This window comes from Muntiacus reevesi, chromosome 2 (assembly GCF_963930625.1).
Source record: "Muntiacus reevesi chromosome 2, mMunRee1.1, whole genome shotgun sequence".
Classification (NCBI taxonomy): Eukaryota; Metazoa; Chordata; class Mammalia; order Artiodactyla; family Cervidae; genus Muntiacus; species Muntiacus reevesi.
Genome location: NC_089250.1, coordinates 257,485,733 through 257,511,253, shown reverse-complemented (window position 1 = coordinate 257,511,253; position 25,521 = coordinate 257,485,733). Strand labels below are relative to the sequence as shown.

The following is a 25,521-nucleotide window of genomic DNA, read 5'->3' as shown; positions in this document are numbered from 1 at the left end:
CCCGGCAGTTCAGATGCAGGGAGGTTGGGAAGGACTGCTTGGTCATGTCAGGCTTTCTCAAGCATCAGGTCACTCACAGGGGAATGACCTGCCACAGGGGAGGAGAGCAGCCTTACAGTAGCATCAGGTGTGCAGTGGCTTTTCCTGCTGTGCAAAGGCATTACAAGTGAAGTGAATTTGGAAAAACCTTCAGCTACAATTTTACACTTGGTCAGTACTAGAGAATCTGTATTGGATAAGGGAGTTATGAGGAGAGTAGTGTGGGGAATTCTTTATACAGACCTTCACTCTTACTGTGCATCAAAAAGTTGACACTGAAGAGTTGAGAAATAAGTGCCATGAAAGTGGAGAAGCAAACCTTACATTTCAGAAGTAAACTCTTTGTCTTGATGCACAATCCTATTCATAAATAGCTGGATTTGATTTGCTAAAATCTTACTGGGATTTCTGCATGTATGTTCATAAAGGATGTTGATATGCATTTCTTTGTAATGCCTCAGTCTGGTTGTGGTATCAAATAATGCTAAGTTCACATAATATATTGAGTAAACATTCTCTACTCTAACACTTTTTGGAAAAGTTTGTGTAGTATTGGTATTACTTCTTCCTTAAGTGTTTGGTAAAATTCACAGTGAAGGCATTTAAGCTTGCAATTTGCTTTGTAGGAATGCTTCTAAATAGAAATTTAATTGCTATAATAGATATGCAGCTAAATAGGTCAACTATTTTTTTTTTTTCGTTAACTGAGCTTTCATGGTTTGTGTGTGTGTTTTTTTAAATTGTCCATTTCACTAAAGTTTTTCAATTAATGCCATAAAAGAAAGGTCACTATATCCCCACATTAACATTTAGTATACATCCAATCTGTAGTGCTATCTATTGTATCATTCTCGACTTCATAATTTGTGTATTCTCTATTTCTTGATAAAATTTGGTTAGAGTTTAATCAGTTTTATTTATCTTAAGACTTTTGGTTTCAGTGATTTTCTCTACTTTTTAAATTTGTTTCATTGGTTTCCATTTTCATGTTTATTATATCCTTTTCCTGGTTTCTCTGTGTTTCTCTTTCTGGTTTTGTAATACAAAGACTGAGATCTATGACTTAAGACATTTCTTTTTTTTAATGTGTAAATGTTATACATTTCCCTTTAAATACTGTTTTATCTGCCTCTGACAAATTTTGATATGTTGTGTCTTCATTTCCACTAAGTTCAAAATACTTTCACAGAACAAATGTCTTTAAAATGGATGAAGTCTCAATTTTCAGCCTTTTCCCTCTTGTGCTGTGTGATTATATCTAAGGATGCTTCATCTAGGCTTCACCATTTTCTTTATTTCTTTATAAACCTTTCATAGTTTTCCAGGTTGATTCACATTGTAGAATTCTTTGTATTATTCCTTTTTATAGCTGAATAATATTCCATTGTATGTTTATAGCACAATTTGTTTATCCATTCATTGATAAAAATTTTAATTGTTTCCACCTATTGTTTATCAAGAATAGTGTTGCTGTTAACATTACATGCAAGTATTTGTTGAAATACTTGTTTTCAATTCTCTAAAGTATCTACACAGCTGGGAATCATATGCCATGTGATAGTGCTACACTTAACTCTTTGAGGAACCACCAAGCTTTCTTCACAGAAGCAGATCCATTTTACATTCCCACCATCAATGAACTGATTTTTGCATGTTGTTATTGTTCCCTGATGCTTTTCTGAATACATGTAGTTTTTCTGGTAGATTCTATGATACTTTCTATATTTAGAACTGAAAGGTTGTTGCTGAACTATGAAGGATGCCCGGATTCTTGGCCTCCGGAGGAGAAGAATTCAATCCGGGGCCAGAGATGAGGCTTGATCGCTCAGAGCTTTTGTGTAGTAAAGTTTTATTAGATTTGTTAAATGAGATAGAGAAAGCTTCTGACATAGACATCAGAAGGCGGCAGAAAGAATACCCACCTGCTAGTCTTTAGCTGGATGTTATATAGTTACTACCAGTCTGTTAATGAAAGAAAGGAATGTCTTAAAACTCAGAGAATGGCACCAGGCCCCTCACTCACAAGATGTATTTTGGGATAATCTTGGCACCAGGTGAGTCATCCCGGGCCATAAAACAATTGACTTGAATCTTGTAGAAAGGCAGATTACCATACAAATAGTTTCATTTACATAGATTAGGAGAACAATGTCTGAGTATAACATACTGGTTTGTCAAGTCGGTTCTGAGTCTAAATCTGAGCTTTTAGGACAAACCGACTTGAAGACAGAGTCTGGGGTAAATGCATAGTACATTAACATAGCTTAAGACAAACATTTCCATTAGAAAAATATATTGGTTAACTCAAAATTTGAGAAAAGTTAAGTGGAATAAGGTGTCATTATGGCAACACAATATTTTAACAGAAACCTCTTTTTAAATTTGTATAGAGAAGGGAAAAGAATATATCACTAGTTTGTTTCCTCCTGCTTGTTAAGAGAGAGATTTAAAAAATGTTGACACTTGAAGCCTATTTCCTCCGTTTGGAGACCACTGGCCTTCCTACCTGTTCAGTTCAGTTCAGTTCAGCCGCTCAGTCATATCCGACTCTTTGCAACCCCGTGAATCGCAGCACGCCAGGCCTCCCAGTCCGTCACCAACTCCTGGAGTCCACTCAAACTCATGCCCATCGAGTCGGTGATGCTATCCAGCCATCTCATCCTCTGTCATCCCCTTCTCCTCCTGCCCCCAAATCCCTCCCAGCATCAGAGTCTTTTCCAATGAGTCAACTCTTCACATGAGGTGGCCAAAGTATTGGAGTTTCAGCTTCAGCATCAGTCCTTCCAATGAACACCCAGGACTGATCTCCTTCAGGACGGACTGGTTGCATCTCCTTGCAGTCCAAGGGACTCTCAAGAGTCTTCTCCAATACCACAGTTCAAAAGCATCAATTTTTTGGTGTTTAGCTTTCTTCACAGTCCAACTCTCACATCCATACATGACCACTGGAAAAACCATAAAATTGACCAGATGGATCTTCGTTGGAAAAGTAATATCTCTGCTTTTTAATATGCTATCTAGGTTGGTCATAACTTTCCTTCCAAGGAGTAAGTGTCTTTTAATTTCATGGCTGCAATCACCATCTGCAGTGATTTTGGAGTCCCAAAAAATAAAGTCTGAAACTGTTTCCACTGTCTCCACATCTATTTCCCATGAGGTGATGGGACCAGATGCCATGATCTTAGTTTTCTGAATGTTGAGCTTTAAGCCAACTTTTTCACTCTCTTCTTTCACTTTCATCAAGAGGCTTTTTAGTTCCTCTTCACTTTCTGCCATAAGGGTGGTGTCATCTGCATATCTGAGGTTATTGATATTTCTCCTGGCAATCTTAATTCCAGCTTTTGCTTCTTCCAGCCCAGCGTTTCTCATGAAGTACTCTGCATATAAGTTAAATAAGCAGGGTGACAATATACAGCCTTGACGTACTCCTTTTCCTATTTGGAATCAGTCTGTTGTTCCATGTCCAGTTCTAACTGTTGCTTCCTGACCTGCATACAGGTTTCTCAAGAGTCAGGTCGGGTGGTCAGGTATTCCCATCTCGTTCAGAATTTTCCACAGTTTATTGTGATCCACACAGTCGAAGGCTTTCGTGTAGTCAATAAAGCAGAAGTAGATCTTTTTCTGGAACTTTCTTGCTTTTTCGATGATCCAGTGGATATTGGCAATTTGATCTCTGGTTCCTCTGCCTTTTCTAAAACCAGCTTGACCATCTGGAAGTTCTTGGTTCACGTATTGCTGAAGCCTGGCTTGGAGAATTTTGAGCATTACTTTACTAGCATGTGAGATGAGTGCAATTGTGCAATAGTTTGAGCATTTTTTGGGATTGCCTTTCTTAGGGATTGAAATGAAAACTGAGCTTTTCCAGTGCTGTGGCCTCTGCTGAGTTTTCCAAATTTGCTGGCATATTGAGTGCAGCACTTTCACAGCATCATCTTTCAGGATTTGAAATAGTTCAACTGGAATTCCATCACTTCCACTAGCTTTGTCCATAGTGATGCTTTCTAAGGCCCACTTGACTTCACATTCCAGGATATCTGGCTCTAGGTGAGTGATCACACCATTGTGATTATCTGGCTCGTGAAGATCTTTTTTGTACAGTTCTTCTGTGTGTTCTTGCCACCTCTTCTTAATATCTTCTGCTTCTGTTAGGTCCATACCATTTCTGTCCTTTATTGAGCCCATTTTTGCATGATATGTTCCCTTGGTATCTCTAATTTTCTTGAAGAGATCTCTAGTCTTTCCCATTCTGTTGTTTTCCTCTATTTCTTTGCATTGGTTGCTGAGGAAGGCTTTCTTATCTCTCCTGGCTATTCTTTGGAACTCTGCATTCAAATGGGTATATCTTTCCTTTTCCCTGTTGCTTTTTGCTTCTCTTCTTTTCACAGCTATTTGTAAGCCCTCCTCAGACAACCATTTTGCCTTTTTGCATTTCTTTTCCATGGGGATGGTCTTGATCCCTGTCTCCTGTACAATGTCACGAACCTCCGTCCATAGTTCGTCAGGCTCTCTGTCTATCAGATCTAGTCCCCTAAATCTATTTCTCACTTCCACTGTATAGTCATAAGGGATTTGATTTAGGTCATACCCGAATGGTCTAGTGGTTATCCCTACCCTCTCAGAATCATGTCATCTGTGAATAGAGGCAGTTTTACTTTTTCCTTTCCAAATGTAGTGCTTTTTCTTTCTTCTTCTTTTTGCCCCTGGCCGAAACTTCTAGTACAGTGTTGAATGGTAGTGGTTAAAGCAGGTATTCTTGTTTTGTTCCTGATATTGCAGGGAAAGCTTTAAATCTTTCATTATCAAGTATAATTTTAACAGTGGCTTTTTCAAGAATACCATTTATCACACTGAGAAAAATGCTCTCTATTTCTAGTTTTCTGAATGTTTTATTACTCTTACTGTTATTATAAAAGTGTGTTGGATTTTATCAAATGCATTTTCTTTGTCAATTGAGATTATCATGTCTTTTTTCTCTTTATTTTATTGATGTGTTCTATTACTTGATTTTCTTATATTGAACCACTCTTGCATTCCTGGAATAAATCCATGATTATATACACTCCTTTAAAAAATTGAAATGATGTTGGAATTGTTTTCTAATATTTTGTTGAAGATTTTTCTATCTGTAAATGTAAGGGATATTAATCTGTTATTTCCTCATAATATCACTTCTCAGTGTCCTTTTTGGTAAAAGTGGGACAATGAGCATTAAGGTATAATGCCAGAAAGGACAGCAGAGTAAACAGAAGCTGGTATCATGCAGACCCCAGCTGGATGGAATAGTTCCACCAGGTTCAATGTGGGGAAGCAGCATTTCTGATGAAGGAACTAGATGTGCCAAAAACCCGAGTTGGAAAGAGAATCTATTGAAGAAATCAAGTGAAGTCAATGTGACTGAAAATGACAACAAAAGCTCTCAAGTACTCATCACTTTGGGCTTCCCAGGTGGCACTAATGATAAAGAACCCTCCTGCCAATGCAGGTAGATGTAAGAGACACAGGTTCAATCCCTGGGTGGGGAAGATTCCCTGGAGGAGAGCATGGCAACCCACACCAATATTCTTGTCTGGAGAATCCTATGGACAGAGGAGTCTGGCAAGCTATGGGTCCATAGGGTCTCAAGTCAGACATGACTGACGTGATTTAGCACGCATTTATTATTATGTGCCAGGTCTAGTGCTAAGCACTTTTTAGCTATCTCTTCTGACGTAGGTAATTTTGTCCCATTCACTGGAGAGTCCGGTTCTCAACTGTGTTGGAGCATTAAAACCTCTTGCAGGGCTTAGGCACAGGTACGTGGGCCTCACTCAAGAGTATGTGATTCAGTATGTCTGAAGTGGGACCTGATGACGTGTAACAAATTCCAGGTAATACTGATGTGGTCTGTGAATTGGAAACCGCAGATTAGGGGAATCTTCACTTTTCATCATAAATCCTGGCTCAGAGAGGTGAAATGCTGGGCAGGAGTACATTGCGTAGGTTAAGGAATACAGCATGTGTTAGAGTCCTTTAACGGCGGGGCATTGCCTGAAGGGCCAAGGAAATCAGTGTGCCTTGCCTTCAAGAGGAAGCGAGGCTGTGCCCTCCTTTGGAACCTTGTTCAGTGGCTCAGTCATGTCTGACTCTTTGTGACCCTATGGATTGCAGCATGCCAGGCTTCCCTGTCCTTCACCATCTCCCAGAGTTTGCTCAAACTCATGTCCGAGTTGGTGATGCCATCCCACCATTTTTTTTCTGTCATCCCCTTCTCCTGCTGCCTTCAATTTTTCCCAGCAACAGGGTCTTTTACAATGAGTTGGCTCTTCCCGTCAGGTGGCCAAAGTACTGAAGCTTCAGCTTCAGCATCTGTCCTTCCAATGAATATTCAGGGTTGATTTGATCTCCTTGCAGTCCAAAGGACTCTCAAGGGTCTTCCCCAACACCACAGTTAGAAAGCATCAATTCTTTGGTGCTTGGCCTTCTTTATGGTCCAACTCTCACATCCCATACATGACTACTGGAAAAACCACAGCTTTGACTATAGGGACCTTTGTTGGCAAAATGATATCTCTACTTTTTATATACGCTGTCTGGGTTTGTCTTAGCTTTTCTTTCAAGGAGCAAGTGTCTTTTAATTTCATGGCTGCAGTCACCATCCGCAGTGATTTTGGAACCCGAGAAAATAAAATCTGTCACTGTTTCCATTGTTCTCCCATCTTTTTGCCATGAAGTGATGGGACCAGATACCACGGAACCTTAAGACACTGTTTCCATAGAAAACCGGAAGTTAGCTCCTTGGTTCAGCAGGATGAAGTCAGAAACTACATTACCCAGAAGGCAGTGTCTCCAATGACGGCTTGGGCGCTGAGCCAATGACGTAAAGCGGAGGCAGGCACTGGCGGCAGGTTGGGCGGGACTTCTTGATAGAGTATTAGGACGTCGTTTACTAGCGGTCTGTCTAGCCTTACGGGCTTTCCCCACTGGAGCTCTGAGCATTGACCACTCCACAGAAAAAGGTCTTCTGTACCGAGCAAAGAGCCGTGAGGAGACTAGAACCCACCGCCACACTTTTGTGTGAGCCGTGACCCCGCTTGGAACGGGTTGTCAGCCGAGAGTTTGAGCTCCCAGCCCTCCGTCCCCACAGCTCCCAGAGGCGGCTCCCGGGGCCTGATGCCCATTCCACACCGCAGACACTCAGGTCCCAGGTACTTCCGTGCAGGGCTGGCCTCGGGTCGGCTGAGCCCTCTCTACCGGCTTTTGTCACCGCCTCCCGCCGTCCCGCTCTGCCTACGGGCCCCATGGCGGCGCCGGCGCTGGTGAGTGGAGGGTGCCCAAGTGCGCTGGGGTCGCGGTCCGCATAGTGCCACTCTGTGATATGGGGAATCCCGGGCCTCTCCGCCTTTCCGTCTTAATACGCTCGGATCTGGAGGTTCGGTGAGAATGGGGTATGGGAACTACAGTGCTTATCAGTTCCAACCCAGGGTTCTGAATCCAGGCCAAAGTGTTGTAAAGAGAGGCACCCATAATGGGCTCTAAGCTTGTGAATTCACGGCCCTTGGCCTCTATTCCCTCGGGTCTAAAATTGGAGTATTAACAACTTTTCTCTGTCGGTCGGAGGAACTGGAGAGCACATGCTTGTGACGTGTGTCCTTGAGTGCTCAGCACAACCCAGAGAGCATCACTCGATGTGGTTTCCGGAGAAGGACTCTCCTGGTCCTGCTGTTATCTTAGGCTCACCCCAGGTGGAGTCTGACCCTCCCTCAGACATCCCTGCCTCCGGCCTCAACGCTGCTGAGAACTGGGAGACAGATGAGACAGCCTGGAGAGCAGAAGTGGGGTGGGAGCAGTGTTTCTGAAATTGGCTGCTCCTCTAGTAGGAGTAGAAGTTCCTGGGACAGACCAGAAGACAAGCCTGTCACTGGATTTCTCTTTGTAGGTGCCATCTGGGTACAAGGCCATTGGCTTGCCACTGACAGTATCCATTTCCCCAGCACATTTACTTATATTTGAAAAGTGAATCCATTACAGTTTTCATTAATGACAGTGCATAGGAATGTTGTGCCTCAAGGGATGTAAACATATGGACAGGTCCTAAGTTATTCTTCAGCACGCCACTTTGCTGTCAACATAGCTCTGATCACCTCCAGAACTTTGCTTGTTTATCCAGTTTTCCTGACTTGCTCGCTAACTTCATTCCAGCCCTGTTCCACATCTGCTCAGAGAGGTCTTCCTGATTGCCTCATCTAGTCTTGTAATCCTCTGTAGTCATCTTATTTTTCTTCATTTCAGAGCCCCCAAGGCCATATGACTTTTCTTGCTTATTTATTTAGTTCCTTGTCAGGGATGTGGGAACTCCTGTCCCCAAGCTTAGAAGAATGCAGGACCCGTACCAAGTGTTCAATAAGTGGCTGATGAATGAAAGATTCTACCCTCTGGAGCTCCTATTATACGTAGATCAAATCTAAATCCCCTACCATGGCTGGTCCAGAGGGACCTGGATTCAAATCTTGTCCCTTCTCATTAGACATGTTACTCTGGGCTGCTTGACTTTGAGCCCCCATTTGCTGATTGTGAAATGGAGACAGGGATGGTGTTTACCTCACGGGCTGCAAGAGGATTAATGAAATTCACAAATACACAATGAGCACTGACAAGTGCTGGGCACTGCATTTGTTTGCTTTATGAACGTTTTCAGTTTAATCTCTGCAACAACCTGGTGAAGTTGGAATTATTGTTGTATTGATGTGGAAATTGAGGCTCAAAGAAATTAGCATGTTTTGGTTCAAAAGGTTGGATTTAAATCCCAAGAAGTCTAGATGCAGATCTAGAATCTTTTAGTTGCTTTAACACAGCATCTAAAACCCTGAGGTGCAGGCATAGAGGGCAGACCAGTGAGGTTTGGCTGCCACTGCTCTTATCCTGCTTGAATTACAGTAATAGACTCATAGTCCACACAAGATTACCTTTGTTTTGCATCACTCTCTAGTGAATCCCCATATAGGTGGTTTTTCTCTCCCACACTATTTGTATTCCATCTACAGCACCATCTACCTCCCTCTTAAAACCAGCACAGAGCTGGCTTCTCAGGAGATACTCAGGGATTCAGGCCTTGGGTCTCTGAATTTCTGTCACTAACCATGCAGTAGGCTCTAATTTAATAGCCATACAGTCACCCCACCACCTCTATTTCACTTTGCAGGCGTTGATATCATTTGAAGATGTGGCCATAACCTTCACTGGGGAGGAATGGAGACATCTAGACCTGGCCCAGAGGACCTTGTACCAGGAGGTGATGCTGGAGACTTGCAGCCTCCTGGTCTCACTGGGTAAGGCCTCACCTCACATGTGGTACCCAGAGCCTCTTTCATTCTACCCTCTCTCTGAGCATGATCGGTTAAGAAGACCTGAGGAGCCTGCTTTCGCTTCTCCCTCCAGCCTCAGCCTGTTCTGGTCTGACCGCCTCATGATTATTTTTATCATTTTTGTAGTAACCCTTTCACTTAGCCCCAGCGAACTAATATCTTTCAAGTGCGTAGAGTAGAACTGGGAACTTAGAAAGTGCCATATAGGTATTTGTTATGTATAATAAATTATACATAATAATGTACAAAATTATACAAATTACGTACAAATATAATCGTATACAAATTGCACAATAAAATTATACAAAATAATAAATCCCAAATGTTCTTCCACCTAAAGCTTAGTTGGCCACTTTACCCAGAAATGGTTACCTCTAACTGGGCTTTCCCTGTCTCATGTCCACATAGTCTCTCCCAGAAGGTCAGGCTTCAGTGAAGTAACTACAGTGTTTTGTGACAATTGTGAATAGTTATTGAAAGGAGGCATCTGGGGAATAGTATTCCAAGTGGAGGGACAAACACAAGCCAATTCCTTGAGTGGGCAGGGAGCTCGGGTCGAGCAGAGACATAGGAAGATCAGGTTTACCTTTTCCCCTGCCTCCTCACTGAACTCAGTGCCAAATATAAAGCAGACCTCAGTGAACATTTGCTAAGTGACAGCTGGGTGCACTCTGGCTTGCAGTACAGGATTTTCTAATCAGAGTTTCTGTGGTCCTGCTGCCTAAGTCATTGACTTCTCTTTAGAATCCTCCTATCTTTAAACCTTCACATTTGACAAAATATATTTGGCTGCATGTGCCAAAAAACCACATCATACAAATTTCACCCTGAAAAAAGTTTATTACTTCACCTAATGAGAAGCCCTGTGGTGGTGCTGGTTCCTGGGTTGGTACCCCCCAACCCAGTTCTCTCTGTCTGCTTTCTCTCTTTGGTCCAGGTCATCGGGCCAGCATCCCTGAAGTAGCAACAGGATATTGTAGCAACAAATAGGGTAGCAAGTCCCCACATTCAGCCCCATCTTCCCAACCTGGACTTTTCTTCAGAATGGGTAGCAGTTTTAGCTCATGGCCTTCCTCAGACAACTGACTATCAGTTGATTTAGTCTAGTCTTTTCAGCCATCCTTGGGCACCAGAATCACCTGGCAAAGTTTGAAAACAACCAGTACTGTCTTTATGCCCAGAGATTTGGTTTAATTTGTTCTCTGTTTAGAACCAGGTGTGTCTAAGATGTTCTGAAGCATGGGAAGTTTGAATCTTGCTGATTTAATTAGGGAAAGACTTCTGGAAGGAGGTGTGCCCTTTGGGGTTTCATGGTGGTATGTTCAAGGTGTTCACTCCTGTGTATGTGAGACTTTCCCTTTTGTCTTTACCTATATATCCACTCCCCGTTTATTTCTCCATGTACAGGGCATCCTGTTCCCAAGGCAGAGCTGATTCACCTACTGGAATATGGGCCAGGACTGTGGACGGTAAAGAGAGGCCTCTCCAGAAACACCTGTACAGGTGAGTGTCATGGCAGCTGGCAGACTGCTGGGGAGTGACTGGTAGTCTGCCAGTCAGCCCCATTGAGTGGGCAGTGCCCCTTTCCATGGGCAGTTTCTTTCTATGGCTTTCTGGGGGTCTTGGGTGATCATGGAGTCCTTTTAACTGTGCTATTGCTGTCTTCCCAATCCCATCACACTCTTTGCTTTTACTGGGGTTGAAATGTGCTATCCTGAGTAAGAGACAGACTCTATACTTGGCCATTCAGAAGCATCAGGACCCTGGGGAAGTTGCATGATCTCCCTGTGCTTTTGACACACAAGTTAGGCTAAGTGATGCTGCCTGCTGTAAGAGATAAACTCCAAAATCTTGGTGACTCAGCAAGACTTGTTTTTCTCATTTGTGCCATGGTATAACGTGGTCAGGATTCCCAAGTGGCGCAGTAGTAAAGAATCTGCATGCCAGTGCAGAAGACGAGTGAGATGTGGGTTTGATCCCTGAGTTGGGAAGATCCCCTGGAGTAGGAAATGATAACCTGTTCCAGTATTCTTGCCTGGAAAATTCCATGGACAGAAGAGCCTGGCGGACTATAGTTCATAGGGTTGCAAAGAGTCAGACACGATTGAGCAACTGAGCACATACACACATAATGTGGGTCTGCAGGCAAATTCTGTACCACATATCTATTTAGGGACCAGGTGTATTCTATTGTCAGTATGTGGCTATAAGATTGCCCTGACGTCATCCAACTGGCCAAAAGGAATAGGAGAGAAGGGGAGTAGTCATACCCATTTGCTCCCATAGTCACTTCCATTCACCTTCCATTGCTGACCCAAAGTAAGTGACTTAACAATATTCATGTATTATTACTCATAAAGAATGGTAACTAATGGTATCTCACTACCTTCTGGATTTAGAAAAGAGTCATTTATTTTTCTGCAGATTACTACCTCCAACTCTGCTTTGCATCTCACTCTTTTCCACCTCTATCCAATCGTTTATCTGTACTGTACATCCCTGCAGGCATCCATGCTTCCATTTGTAAATGAGATATTCAGAAGCAGTCCCTAGCCTTGTCATCCTCTTGCCCTCCTGTCTTGTAAAACCTTGAGAGGATGTTTGCCTTTGTCAGCCCCACATCAAATGTGTGGCTAACAATGAGGTACCATTACATGCCAGTCAGAATGGCTGCTATCCAAAAGTCTACAAGCAATAAATGCTAGAGAGGGTGTGGAGAAAAGGGAACCCTCTTACACTGTTGGTGGGAAGGCAAACTAGTACAGCCACTATGGAGAACAGTGTGGAGTTTCCTCAAAAAACTGGAAATAGAATTGCCACATGACCCACAATCCCACTCCTGGGCATACACACTGAGGAAACCAGATCTGAAAGAGACACGTGCACCCCAATGTTCATCGCAACACTGTTTATAATAGCCAGGACATGGAAGCAACCTAGATGCCCATCAGCAGATGAATGGATAAGGAAGCTGTGGTACATATACACCATGGAATATTACTCAGCCATTAAAAAGAATTCATTTGAATCAGTTCTAATGAGATGGATGAAACTGGAGCCCATTATACAGAGTGAAGTAAGCCAGAAAGATAAACACCAATACAGTATACTAATGCATATATATGGAATTTAGAAAGATGGTAACGATAACCGTATATGCGAGACAGCAAAAGAGACACAGATGTATAAAACAGACTTTTGGACTCTATGGGAGAAGGCGAGGGTGGGATGATCTGAGAGCATAGCATTGAAACATATATATTATCAAGTATGAAACAGATCGCCAGTCCAGGTTGGATGCATGAGACAAGTGCTCAGGGCTGGTGCACTGGGAAGACCCAGAGGGATGGGATGGGGAGGGAGGTGGGAGGGGGGTTCAGGATGGGGAACACATGTAAATCCATGACTGATTCATGTCAATGTATGGCAAAAACCACTACAATATTGTAAAGTAATTAGCCTCCAACTAATAAAAATAAATGAAAAAAAGAAAAAAAAGACAAATGTGTGGCTAGCACCAATGTAAATTTGTGATCACTCCCCTCTTGGGTTCCCTCAGGTTGCTCAGCCAGCCAGAGAGTATCTCTGGCCAGCCCCTCCTCAGTCCCAGTGAGTCTGTCTCAAATCTTCACCCCTTTCTGCAGTTCTGCGTCTTCACTTGGAGGTTTCAAAGGCACTTCATACCCATCATGCCTAAGAAGGATCTCAAGATCTTGCCCACTCCTCTCATCTCCCCATTTCAGTCAATGGTCTTGTTCAAGAAGTTGAGAAAACCAAAAACAAACTTGAACAACACCTCCATCTTCATCATGCCCATGATGCAGCCATTCCTGAATCTTGATCATATTTCATCATACATTTCTTCTGAATCTGTCACCTCCACCAGTTCTATGAGTTCCATCATCATCACCCTAGCTCAGACTGTAATCATCTTTTGCCTGCATGATGCTAACATAGTCCCCCCAGGATCAACTCTATGTCTCACATCCACTCCCCTATCCACTTTTCCTTATTCCAAACATCACCATCTCCCCAGTCACTGAGATCTCAACATATGACCCAGTTCATTCAGAAAATAAAGGCTGTTCCCTTCTTTTTCTTGCTTTTTAACCCTTACTGACTTATACCTGCAGCTTCCTTCTCACCTCTCCAGAAGAGTTCTCATCCCTGGCCATGGCTGATCCCCCTAGCAGAGTCTAGGTCATACCTTCACCTACCTTCTCAGGTGTCTTAATTATCTATTGCCAGATCACAATAAGTGAGTAAAAATCACTCATTTAATATTAAAATATCACTCATTTATTATCTCATCTGTGGATCAGAAATCTAGGCACAGCTTAGCTTGATCCCCTGCAAAGCTGTAGTTGTAGGCAGTTTACAACACATCAGGTTACTTCTTCAGATCAAGTAATGGTGTAAGAGATTCCAGCAAGAGAGGTTCCATACGTATACTTTATCTGTTAACGTCTTACATTCTACCGCCTTTGTTATATTCTGTTCTTTAGAAGTAAATTTTGCTAAGATTCAGCATGTGTGTGTGCTAAGTCACTTCAGTCATGTCCAGCTCTTTGTGATCCCATGGATTATAGCCCACCAGGCCCCTCTGTCCATGGGATTTTCCAGGCAAGAATATTGGAGCAGGTTGCCATTTCCTTCTCCAGGGGATCTTCCTGACTCAGGATTGAATCCATGTTTCTTATGTCTCCTGCATTGGTAGGTGGGTTCATTACCACTAGTGCCACCTTGGAAGCCCAGGATTCAGGCAGAGGGTATCAAACCTGTGGGAACACCATGAGGACGGGATTATGGGAAACCATACAGGAGTCTTGTCTGCTACCTCAGAGAACATGCTTTTTCATTTATTTCCTCCCTCTTCGATATCTCCATCTTCTCTCTGCTCAATATAAAAAACATGATGAAGTTTCTTGCAATTGTGGGAAACATTAAAAGAAAATGCTCTTGGCTCTCCAACAACATCCAAAAGTTGTGGACTCTATTTCAGCTGAACAACCAAGCTTTTTAGAGGACTTTTTTCATTCTCAGAAGAGACAAGGACTTTTCTCATTCTCAGAAGAGACATCTACACAGACTTCCCCTTTACCAGTCAATATTTCCTTGAATTTTTGTACTGAGGTGTAATTTATACATAGTGAATGTATAAATCTTAAAGGTCCATCATTATGAAATTTTACATATATATAAACCAGTGTATCCACTGCAAGTGTCAAGAAATGCAGTATTTCCAGCACCTCTCAGGCATCTTGTGCTTCCCTCCTTGTTAATATCCCCTTCTACAAAATTAACCAGTATTTAGACTCTGTCACCATAGATTTAAGTTTTTTTTAAAAATATTTATTTATTTATTTATTTATTTGACTGCACCAGGTCTTAGTTGTGGCATGTGGAATCTTTTAGTTATGGCATGTGAACTCTTAGTTGCAGCATATGGGGTCTAGTCCGCTGACCAGGTGTTGAACCCAGGCCTCCTGCATTGCAAGCTTGGAGTCTTAGCTATGGACCACCAAGGAAGTCCCATAGATTAGTTTTGAAGGTTTATAAATGGAACCCCACAGTATACAATATGGCCCTGCCTGTCTTCTTTTGGCAATCATTATGGCTCTGGAATTTATCCATGTGGTTGCATTTATTTGGAGTTAGTTTCTCACTGTGCAATAGCTCAATGAATTAATAGATTACACATACTTGTGTTCTTGTCAATGGACATTTGACTTTTCGGAATATTATGGAGAATGCTGCTGTGAATATTCTTAACCATATTTTTTTTTGCCTATAAGCACACATTTATGTTGGGAGTATATTTATGAGTGGACTGGCCGGATCATGGTGTAGTTATATGATTAGCTTTAATAGAAACTACCAGTCAGTTTCAGAGTGACTGCACCATGTCACATTCCCATCAGCTATATGTAAGATCCCTCATTGCTTCACATACTTGTGAGCAGATGGTATCTGCCCTTTACTCTTTGAGGCCCCAGTAATGGTATTTCTCAGCATTGCAGTACTAAAAAAAATGTTCTCACAGGTTATTGCTGACATTCTGATTAACCAGTGTAACAACTATAATAATGATAGATAGTGGTCTACAATTTACAGAACATTTGCCATGCACTTTGCTGTATTTTTTCTCATGTCACCTTGTTATGAACTGAATGCCTGTGTCCTCCCCAAATCTGTATGTTAAATCCCTAATACCCCAGTGTGATGATTCTGGCCCTTTGGGTGGTGCTTGGGTTTAGATGAGGTCATGAGAATGGAGCACCCATGATGGGATTAGTGTTCTTATATGAAGATAGGGACCATGGCCTTTCCAAAGTGTGGTGTGTGGTGGAGGGGAAGAGAGGGAGAAGTCTCTGGTGTCTCTTTATTATAAGGATCTGATCCTCTCAGGTCCCTACTTTTATGACCTCACTTAACCTTAATTACTTCTGTAAAGGCCAGGCCCTGCCTCCAAACACATTGGCAGTCAGGGCTTCAATACATGAATTTTGGGGAACACATTTAGTCCATCACAGAATTTGTCTTTTGAATAAATAAAGGGCTATTCAGATATTCTGTTTTTTCTTGTGTCAGTTTTGGTAATTTGAGTGTTTTAAGGAATTCATCTACTTCATCTAATTATTCTATCCATTTCTTTTTAAGATTGTTTCATCTGAAAATGGTACTTTTTATGTTATTTTATTTTACCACAATTAAAAATTGCTAAAAAATAAGTTTAAGATACATACACATCAGTTTTATAATGCCATGAAAAACTGACATTCTCAAAAAAAACATTGTTTCATTGTACTTGTGGGTATATTTTGCTCTTTTATTTGAACATTATAAAAAGTATCTGTTTATGTTGTCTTATAGGATTTGTACTTTTCATTCAACAGTACATTACTGAGATTCATGATGCATGTAACTATAGTTCAGTTTCCCTGATGGCTCAGCAGTAAAGAACCCGCCTGCCAATGCAGGAGACATGGGTTCAGAAGATCCCTTGCTTGGGTCAGGAAGACCCAGAAGAGGGAGACGGCAACCCACTCCAGTATTCTTAGCTGGGAAATCCCATGGACAGAGGAGCTAGGCAGGCTACGGTCCATGGGGTTGCAAGGAGGCAAGACACAACTTAGCAACTGAGCATGCACACAGCTATAGTTCACTCATTTTTTTTTCTCCCATAGTCATTTATATAAAGCCATGTATTAATCCATTTTCATGGAAATTTTCTTGTTTCTAATTTTTTGTACCCATACACAGTGGAGCCATGAAAATTCACATGTGTGTATTCTCACAAACAAGTGTAGGAATTTCTCTTAGAATATGCCTAGGACTGGAATTTGGGAATTATAAATTAAGCAAAAGGAGAACTTTACTAGATGATGCCCTGTTGTGTTCTAACATGGTTATTTATATACACTTATACTTCACTTGCCCTGTATGAACAATTCCATGGATCTATACTCTCTCCAACACTTGAAAAGTGTTTTCAATCAGGTGAATATAAAATAGTCTCTCTTTGTGATCATAATTTGCCCTTCCCTCATATTTAAGAAATTTGAGTACCTCTTCACATGTTGATTAGTCAATACATATCTTCTGTGAAATGTCAGTTAATAGCATGGGTCGGTTTTCATTTTGGGTGTGAAGTGTTGAAGTCTCCAGCTGTAATTGTAATTTTGGGTATTTCTCCTTTCAGCTCAGTTTTTGGTTTGTATGTTTTGAGGCTCTGATATTTGGTACATACAGATTTAGGGTTATTATGTCTTCCTGGTGGCTTGATCTTTTTATCATTATATAATGTCCCTTTTGGTCCCATTTTCTTTGCTCTGTCATCTATGTTATCTGGTGTTAATATAGGTCTGATGTTAACATAGCCATTTTTCTTGGATTGCCTTTTAAAACATTAGCCATGTTGATTAGTCTTTTATAGTGAATGCTTCTGTATCTTGTTTTTGAATTCTTCCTTTTCCCCAAGATCTAAAAGATAGTCATTTTCACTATTTATTAAAAGTTTTTAATCTTTCAGTTCAGTTCAGTCGCTCAGTTGTGTCCAACTCTTTGCGACCCCATGAATGCTTCTGACAATAAGTCTTAGTCAATCTGGAATTAATTTTTTGCTTTGTGCAAGGTAGAAATACAACTTCATTTTCCTTCATTGTGGCAAATGATTTTTCTACATCCATTTATTAAATAGTCTTTTCTTATTCCCACTGGCCTCTCTGCTACTTCTATCATATATCAAAATTGTGTGAATCCTCATGTGTTGAGCAAATTCCATATACACATTTCAGAGTTCCTAACTCTGTTTTTACCTTTGACACTTTGACAGCTTATATTATATCTAGGCTGCATCACACTACTTTGTTATATATGATTTCATCATCATCCTAATTCCTCAAAGAGCAAGTCGTTTTGCTTTATTCTTCTTCAGAATATTATTCTTCTTTATTCTTCTTCTTCTTCTTATCCTGGTCTCTGTTCTTTTATATAAATTCCACAATCAGCTTGCCTGTAACCATGAAAAACCCTATTGGGATTTATCCCAAGTTGTTAAATTTATAGTGAATTTGAGGGAAATTGGCAGCTTTATATTATTGATCTCTGTTTTCAAATAAATCTTTATTAGTGTGATATGTTTTCTAGTTATCTAAATGTTATCTATTTCAGTCTGTTCACCTAGTCTTTACTCAGGTGTAGTAGATTGAATATGTCCACCCAGTTTGCTTATCTCTGACTCCCCACAACTTTTGCACAGTCCAGAATCCTAAGATTTTGTTTCTCCTCTGTCTCTGTCTCCCTCTCCACCATCTTGTCATTCTTTTCTTTTTGCCTGGCATTCAGCATTCTCTTAAGACCCTGACCCTTTGAACTTTCAGTTGTCTAATACAGTTTTTCTCCTAATTCCTCTGTCAGGGAATTCCTACTCACCTTTAGAAATAATTTTATGTAGCACTTTGTCCTTGTAGCCTCCACTGACCTCTTTCTGTCTGCCATCTGGGCCAAGTTAGGTTCACCTTCTCTGTGCTGTCATAGCAGCATGAGATATTGGAACACAGTCATTATCATTACTCTGCCCACCCTCCCTCACTCTGGAGAGTGAGGTGGAGTCTCCACTACAGATTTTCTGTTCCCTGCTGCAGGTTATCTCCTTGGGTTACCTTTTAAAGTTGTCAAGAGCCCAAGGATTAGTAAAGAAAGAAATTTTAAACCAGGGTTTAAGAGATGTAAAAATGCCATAGATGGTAGAGGCTTTATTTTCATCTTCATTCTCCCAGTAAAATGGTCATTTATTTTGTTCTGTCTTGACATCACTAATAGGCACTTTTGTTATATTGGATTTCCTTCAGGTGAAAAAGCAAACCCCAAGACCACACAGCTTACTGCTTCTCAGCTGGCCCTCACTGAGGAAGCCTCTTTTGAGGAACAAGTGACACATGGCACCTCAAGGGATTCCTGGCTGGGGCAAGCAAGGTATCAGGAAAAACTGTCAGAAATGCAGGAAGGGAACTGGAGGCCAGGAGCAGATCCCCACAAGGAGGCATGCCTGAAGAAGTTGAGCCATAAACATGATGACTTTGTGACAGATGATAGTCTTTGTTTAGGGGTTTTACCAGAGCAAGTCACTATACAAGATGCTCTGCATGAATGTGATTCCCAAGAACCAGGAAAAGACCTGGTTGTTGATGTAAGGAATAACCTCTATAAGTGCAAGGAATGTGGAAAAGATTTTAGCAAGAATTGGGCCCTTATTCGGCATCAACAGATTCACGCTGGAGTGAAGCCTTATGAATGCGGTGAATGTGGGAAAGCTTCTCGTTATATGGCAGACTTCATTCGACATATGAGGTTTCATACTGGGGAAAAGCCGTACAAGTGTATCGAGTGTGGGAAAGCCTTCAAACGCAGGTCTCACCTCACAGAGCACCAGCGTATTCACACTGGAGATAAACCCTATGAATGCAAAGAATGTGGTAAAGCTTTCACCCATCGCTCCTCTTTCATCCAGCATAATATGACTCACACTAGCGAAAAACCATTTTTGTGCAAGGAATGTGGGAAAACCTTTTACTACAGCTCCTCCTTCGCTCAACATATGAGGATTCACACTGGAAAGAAACTCTATGAGTGCAGCAAATGTGGAAAGGCCTTCACTCACCGCTCCACTTTTATCCAACATAATATGACCCACACGGGAGAAAAACCCTTTTTGTGCAAAGAATGTGGAAAAGCTTTCTGCCTCAACTCATCCTTTACTCAACACATGAGGATTCACACTGGAGAGAAACCCTATGAGTGCAGTGAGTGTGGAAAAGCCTTTACTCATCGATCTACTTTCATCCGGCATAAGAGGGCACATACTGGAGAGAAGCCCTTTGAGTGCAAAGAATGTGGAAAAGCGTTTTGTGACAGTTCTTCCTTAATTCAACACATGAGGATTCACACTGGTGAGAGACCCTATGAATGCAGTGAATGTGGAAAGGCCTTTACACACCATTCTGTTTTTATCAGACACAATAGGACCCATAGTGGGAAAAAGCCTTTGGAGTGTAAAGAATGTGCAAAAGCCTTTTACTATAGCTCTTCCTTTACTCGACACATGAGGATTCACACTGGGGAAAAGCCTTATGTATGCAAAGAATGTGGAAAGGCTTTTACCCAACCTGCAAATTTTGTTCGGCATAATAGGATCCACACTGGAGAAAAGCCCTATGAGTGCAAAGAATGTGAGAAGGCCTTTTGTGACAGCTTTGCCTTAACTCAACATGTGAGAACTCACACTGGAGAGAAACCCTTTGAATGTGGTGAATGTGGGAAGGCCTTCAGCCACAGTTCATCCTTCACTCACCATCAAAAGATTCACACCAGAGTTTAGAAGATGGAGGAAGGCCTTGTGCAAGTTTGCTCACTTCAGGCAATTTTAGTGAACTCATACTGGTGAAGTACCTTTTCTTTTTGAATATAACTATTCAGGGAAGTCTTTTGGCCTGAGAGATATCTTACTCAGTGTCAGAAGAGAAACATAATTATCATCTCTGTGAAAGCTTTCTATGGCAGGTCATCTAAAGGGTCATACTAGAAATTGACACTGGCTACAGCTTTCCACTACATCTGAGAATCCACAAGGGAGACTCAGTGGTTGTCATGCATTTGGGGAAAATGTCAGCAACAGTCCTTCCTATGTTTATTACAAATCCATCTCAAGAGCATTTAAAGAGATGTAGAAGAGAAAGGTAAGGGAAATGCATGTGTGTCTTTTTTCCAATCTCCCTGCCAAGCTTATGACAATTTGTCATTTGTGTGGGGGCAGGGGAGGGGCTGAAAGGGGAGAGGTCTAAGGCCTCATCCCCTTTATGTATTTTTTTATATCCATAGTCAGGAGAATTGGACCATTGGGATGTTAACTCGGCTAACATTTATTGAAAGTTATTTGTTACAAAATATTGACATGTAACATTTCAATGTCATGTCTGCCATTGAGCATAAGGCCTGAGTCATGAAATACATATACATATATTATATGCAATCAGTTCTTGTTATTCACGGTAGTTATAGTCTTTAAGTTCACCATAAACACTGAATTAGTGAATACTGGACCATTGCTTCTAGTGGCAATACAGATTTAGGTACCTGTGGGCATCTGTTCACATTTTCATCAACCAATCAATACTTAATCTCCTATGGGATTTTTTTTTTTTTTTCTGTTTTAGGACACCTTATTTAATAAATGTTTCTGAGAAGTTACATCCGATATTTCATTGTATTAAAAATATTTTAATGACATCATTTTTGTATATTCTGTTGTTACTGTACTGTTTTTACTCTTTTCACTACAACATACACAAACAATACATATATGCAGTACTCTTATACAGTAAACACATAAACACTGTATAGTATACTATGTTGTACAGTACACCATGCAAAGAAAGTCCTAGGAAAAAAAAGATTAAACTTAATTAAATATTAACATTAACTAAAACTCTAATTTTGATAGAACCGCAGGATGTGTGATGGGGCAGTGCACTGAGTGGGTAAATCTCTTGACCTTGGCTTGACCCAGGAAAACCAAAGGAGAGGACGATGCTTTGTTTTGCGTTCTCTTCCAGGTCTTAGTTGGTGGTTTCTACTTCCCTCTCTGCCAAAGTTTCTTCCACATCTTCCATCATATCATTTGAAATCTTTCTTACTTATATGTTTTGTGATATGCATTGTGTGTTTGACCCTGTCCTTTATATTTTCTGTAACACCTTTAAGTCTGAAAATTTTCAGGCAGTCTAGCCAAGCATTTTCCCAACAGTTAATGATAGTAATCTGCTTATTAATTATCCCAGGTTGTGCCAACACAGTGACAGTGAATATATTGACAGACACCCAGTAGTCCATCCTGGTATATGGTTTCTTTGTTGGTGTTGAGAGTTTTGCTAAAAAGCTCTCTTATATTTTGCTTTTATTATGCCCTGATTGAGTGGTTGGATAACATAGAATTTAGGGGCATGAAAAGAACATCTGGGTTGGAGTGGGCATTTTCAACTTCTTCATGGCAATGGATTGGGGCATTATCCAAAATTAATTAAACCTTGGAGGCAAGGTTTTTGCACTGGAAATAGCATTCAGTTTCTTGGATGAGCAGTTGTGAAACAAGTCCCAGAATGTTTCTGGTATCACTCAAAGCTTTTTATTCCACCTACAGTGGACTGTCATATGGTTCAGATTTTTCTTTTAAGTACAAACCCCTAGTGTTGTAAAGAGCCCCATGTCAAGTCTGGACATGGGGCTCTTTACAACACTAGGGGTTTGTACTTAAAGTTGCCCTTGGCATTCATACAATAGCACAGTTGTGTGTGATACTTGAATAATTCAAAGTCAGGCTTTGAAAGCCATTTGCATTATATAGGTTCATTTGCCAACAGCCTTATAAGCAAGCCTGTCTCATTAGCATTTAAATCTGTTCTTCTATATGGCATTTATTATTTGTTGACATTTTAGTGATAGCCACTGTGACAGGTGTGAGGTGTTACCACATTGTATTTTTTATTTGCATTTCTCTAATAATTAGCAGTGAAGTGAAGTGAAATTTGCTCAGTCATGTCCGACTCTTTGCTACCCCATGGACTATACAGTCCATGGCATTCTCCAGGCCAGAATACTGGAGTGGGTAGCCTTTCCCTTTTCCAGGGGATCTTCCCAACCCAGGGATCAAACCCAGGTCTCCAGCATTGCAGATGGATTCTTTACCAGTTGAGCCACAAGGGAAGCCCAATAATTAGCAGTGATGAGCATCTTTTCATGTTTTGTGCCTGTTTTTAAAATTTTTTTATTGGGGTATAATTGCTTCATCTGTGCCTTGTTTTAAGTGATTGATTTTTCTTCTCATTTTAGGTTATATTTTCCTGCTTCTGTGTGTCACTGTTTATTTTTAATTGGATGTCAGACATTGTGATTTGGAAATATTTTTGCATTTCTCTAAGTATTTTAGTAGGGACACTGACATTCTTAGCAAAGAAATTACATAAACTTGACAACTCTGGAAATGCCTATGAAAGGTGGAATCCTCAGAAGGGCCATCAAGATCTCTCTTATTTCTCTGCATTTTGGCACCTGTGGGTCTGTCCTCATACATGTCTCCTAGGTGCTCAAGTGACCACTGTGATCAGCTTTTATGTTTTAATAAAATGAAACTTTATCAAGGCTACCTTATCGGTACAATTACAAATAATAATCTATCCATCCTTCTTCTATTTGTGTTGGTCTAATATATGGAAGTATAACTGGATTGCCTGTAGCACCAAGCCCTCAGTTCTGTCTTTAACCAGGTACTACCTGGGAGTCTACATCTGGCCTAGAGGTGTGGATTAAGGCTCCCCAAAGGTTTGTTTGTTTGTTTTTTTTTTGTTTTTTTTTAATATGAATCAGTTTCCACCATGGGAAATCTGTGCAGTTTTACACAGATTCTGAAATCTCTGGTTCTGGGCTCCTGTGGAGAAACTGGAAGACCTTGCAGTAGAAGCTGGATGCCTGCAACTCTTATCTCCTGGAGGTGGGATCCACTCTTATGTGTACCATAGCCATGCCCAGCATTTTTTCCCTTTTTAATGACCCATCTGTCCCTGGGGCATTGGGAGGGTGCCCTTTGTTCTTAGGAAATCCAAACCCCTATTATATCCAGAAAGATATCTTGGGCTCCATTCCCTCCCCTCTCTGTTGTGAATGCTCTCGAGCCAGCCATCCCAAACTAGCTGTACCCAACAGACCTTCTTCCCCTCCGTAAAGCCCAGTCTGTCCAGTTATCAGGACTTTGTTCAGATACTCCTCTCTGCCAGGTACAATCTCCTGAGAATTTTTTTCCTCATAGATTTCCAGGTGATGCTGAAGTTGCTGGTCAAGGGGCCACATATTGTAAACTACTGATTCATGCACTTATTTAAAAATTCAGACATTCTCTGAACATTTCTGGTGTCTATGTCTTGAGTCTTATTTTATTGCCTCAATTCCCATAATATTTACAACCAGGAAATGGGTTGTAATTTTCCATATCAATTACAAAATTTAAACTATTACATGATATAACAAACTAAGGTCATCAACAAATGATTGTAAACTTGATTATTTTCTCATATAAATGCTAATTATTGAGTAATCCCTGTATGAAACTATTATTCTTACAAACACAACTTTAAAGGAGAAATAAAATTATAAACAATGAAACAATTCTTTACATATTGGAGCCTGCCACCCTTCCAAAAAGTCAGATTTTTCTCAATGTAATCCATGAGCACTTAGAAACTTTTGTGTAGTTTCCATTAACTTGTCTACTAGTGGGTCCTGATAGAGATAGGTTAGCTGAGTTCCAAAAGTACCTCTTTTGGAGATAAAAGCTAGCAGGTATGGTTTGTGGCAGTCTGAAAATCACCCTGAAATATACATGATCTTACATGGGATTTAGATAATTTGCTTAGGATTCTCCTTTTTTGCCATACTTCTGCTAGAATCAAAGACGTAGCACCTAATTTCACAAGAATAAGGAAGGCTAACTGTATTATATATTGGGGTTTTTTCTTTCATTTTTTTATTGCAGGATATAATAAATTTTTATGATTTTTAACCATTTTTAAATATACAATTTAATAGTATTAAGTACATTCACAAGGTTGTAAATCCACTAGCACTATCCATTTCCAGAAGCTTTTCATCATCCCAAACAATAACTCTATCAATTAAGCAGTAACTCCCACCCTGCCCTAAGTCCTTGGTAACCTATATTCTACTTTATTTCTCCATGAATTTGCCTATTCTAGGTATCTCATATACATGGAATCATACAATATTTGCCTTTTTTTGTGTATGGCTTATCTCACTTAGCACAATGTTTCCAAGGTGCATCTATTGTAGCCTGTTTAGAATTCCATTCTTTTTAAGGTTTAAAAACATTTCATTATATGTACATGCCATATTTTGTTTATTCATCTGTTAATGAAAATTTGGGTTGTTTTCTGCCTTTATGGCTATTGTGAATAATACTGGTATAAACATCTGTGAACAATTATCTGAATCCTAAGCAACTGAGTCCCTGCTTTCAAGTATTTTGAATATACATTGGAAATGGAATTGACAGAAAATATTATATATATAACTTTTTGAGGAACCACATACTTTTTCCCACAATGATTATACCATTTTACATTCCCATAAGCAATGCAATGGGTTTCGATTTCTCCACAACCTCACCAACACTTATTCGCCTCCCGTGCCCTTTTTTCTACTATAGCCATCCTAGTGGTGGTTTTGCATTCAATCTTAGCCAGAAAGCCAAGAAACAATTCATTATGGGCTTGATTTGCACTTCCCTAATGACTAATTATGCCAACCATTTTTCCATGGTTAGTCATTTATATATATTTTTTGGAGAAGTGTCTATTGCTAGTATTCTGAATATGTCTGCATCCATATTCACATGGGATATTGGTCTATAGTTTTTTGTTTCTGTTTTTTTTCCTTGTAGTGTCTTTGTCTGATTTTGGTGTCAGGGCAATTTTGGCATCATAGAATGAGGTAGTATTTCCTCTTCTGCAATTTATTCAAAGATTGTCTTTTCCCCTTGAATGGTCTTATCATCCATGTTGAAAATTGACTGTAT

General features: G+C 40.5%; 1 protein-coding gene across 2 annotated transcripts; it reads left to right on the top strand.

Moving 5' to 3' along the window:
• The first annotated feature begins 6,993 nt into the window (after positions 1 to 6,993).
• On the top strand, positions 6,994 to 21,944 carry ZNF599 (zinc finger protein 599). Of its 2 annotated transcripts, none has more exons than XM_065925866.1 (4): positions 6,994 to 7,223; positions 9,218 to 9,344; positions 10,788 to 10,883; positions 18,734 to 21,944. In XM_065925866.1, the coding sequence occupies exons 2-4, from the start codon at positions 9,311 to 9,313 to the stop codon at positions 20,257 to 20,259; spliced, it is 1,656 nt and encodes a 551-aa protein (XP_065781938.1). In that variant the 5' UTR covers positions 6,994 to 7,223; positions 9,218 to 9,310; the 3' UTR covers positions 20,260 to 21,944. The 2 variants fall into 2 exon arrangements, with proteins under 2 accessions (XP_065781938.1, XP_065781937.1); XM_065925865.1 differs by having other exon boundaries at positions 6,994 to 7,334.
• The last annotated feature ends 3,577 nt before the right edge of the window (positions 21,945 to 25,521 follow it).

What these genes read in the sequence shown, in the direction of transcription:
- ZNF599 (XM_065925865.1), top strand. An exon ending in CAGCCTCCTGGTCTCACTGG is followed by an intron (nt 9,345 to 10,787) that starts GTAAGGCCTCAC and finishes CTCCATGTACAG; the next exon opens with GGCATCCTGTTCCCAAGGCA. An exon ending in CTCCAGAAACACCTGTACAG is followed by an intron (nt 10,884 to 18,733) that starts GTGAGTGTCATG and finishes GATTTCCTTCAG; the next exon opens with GTGAAAAAGCAAACCCCAAG.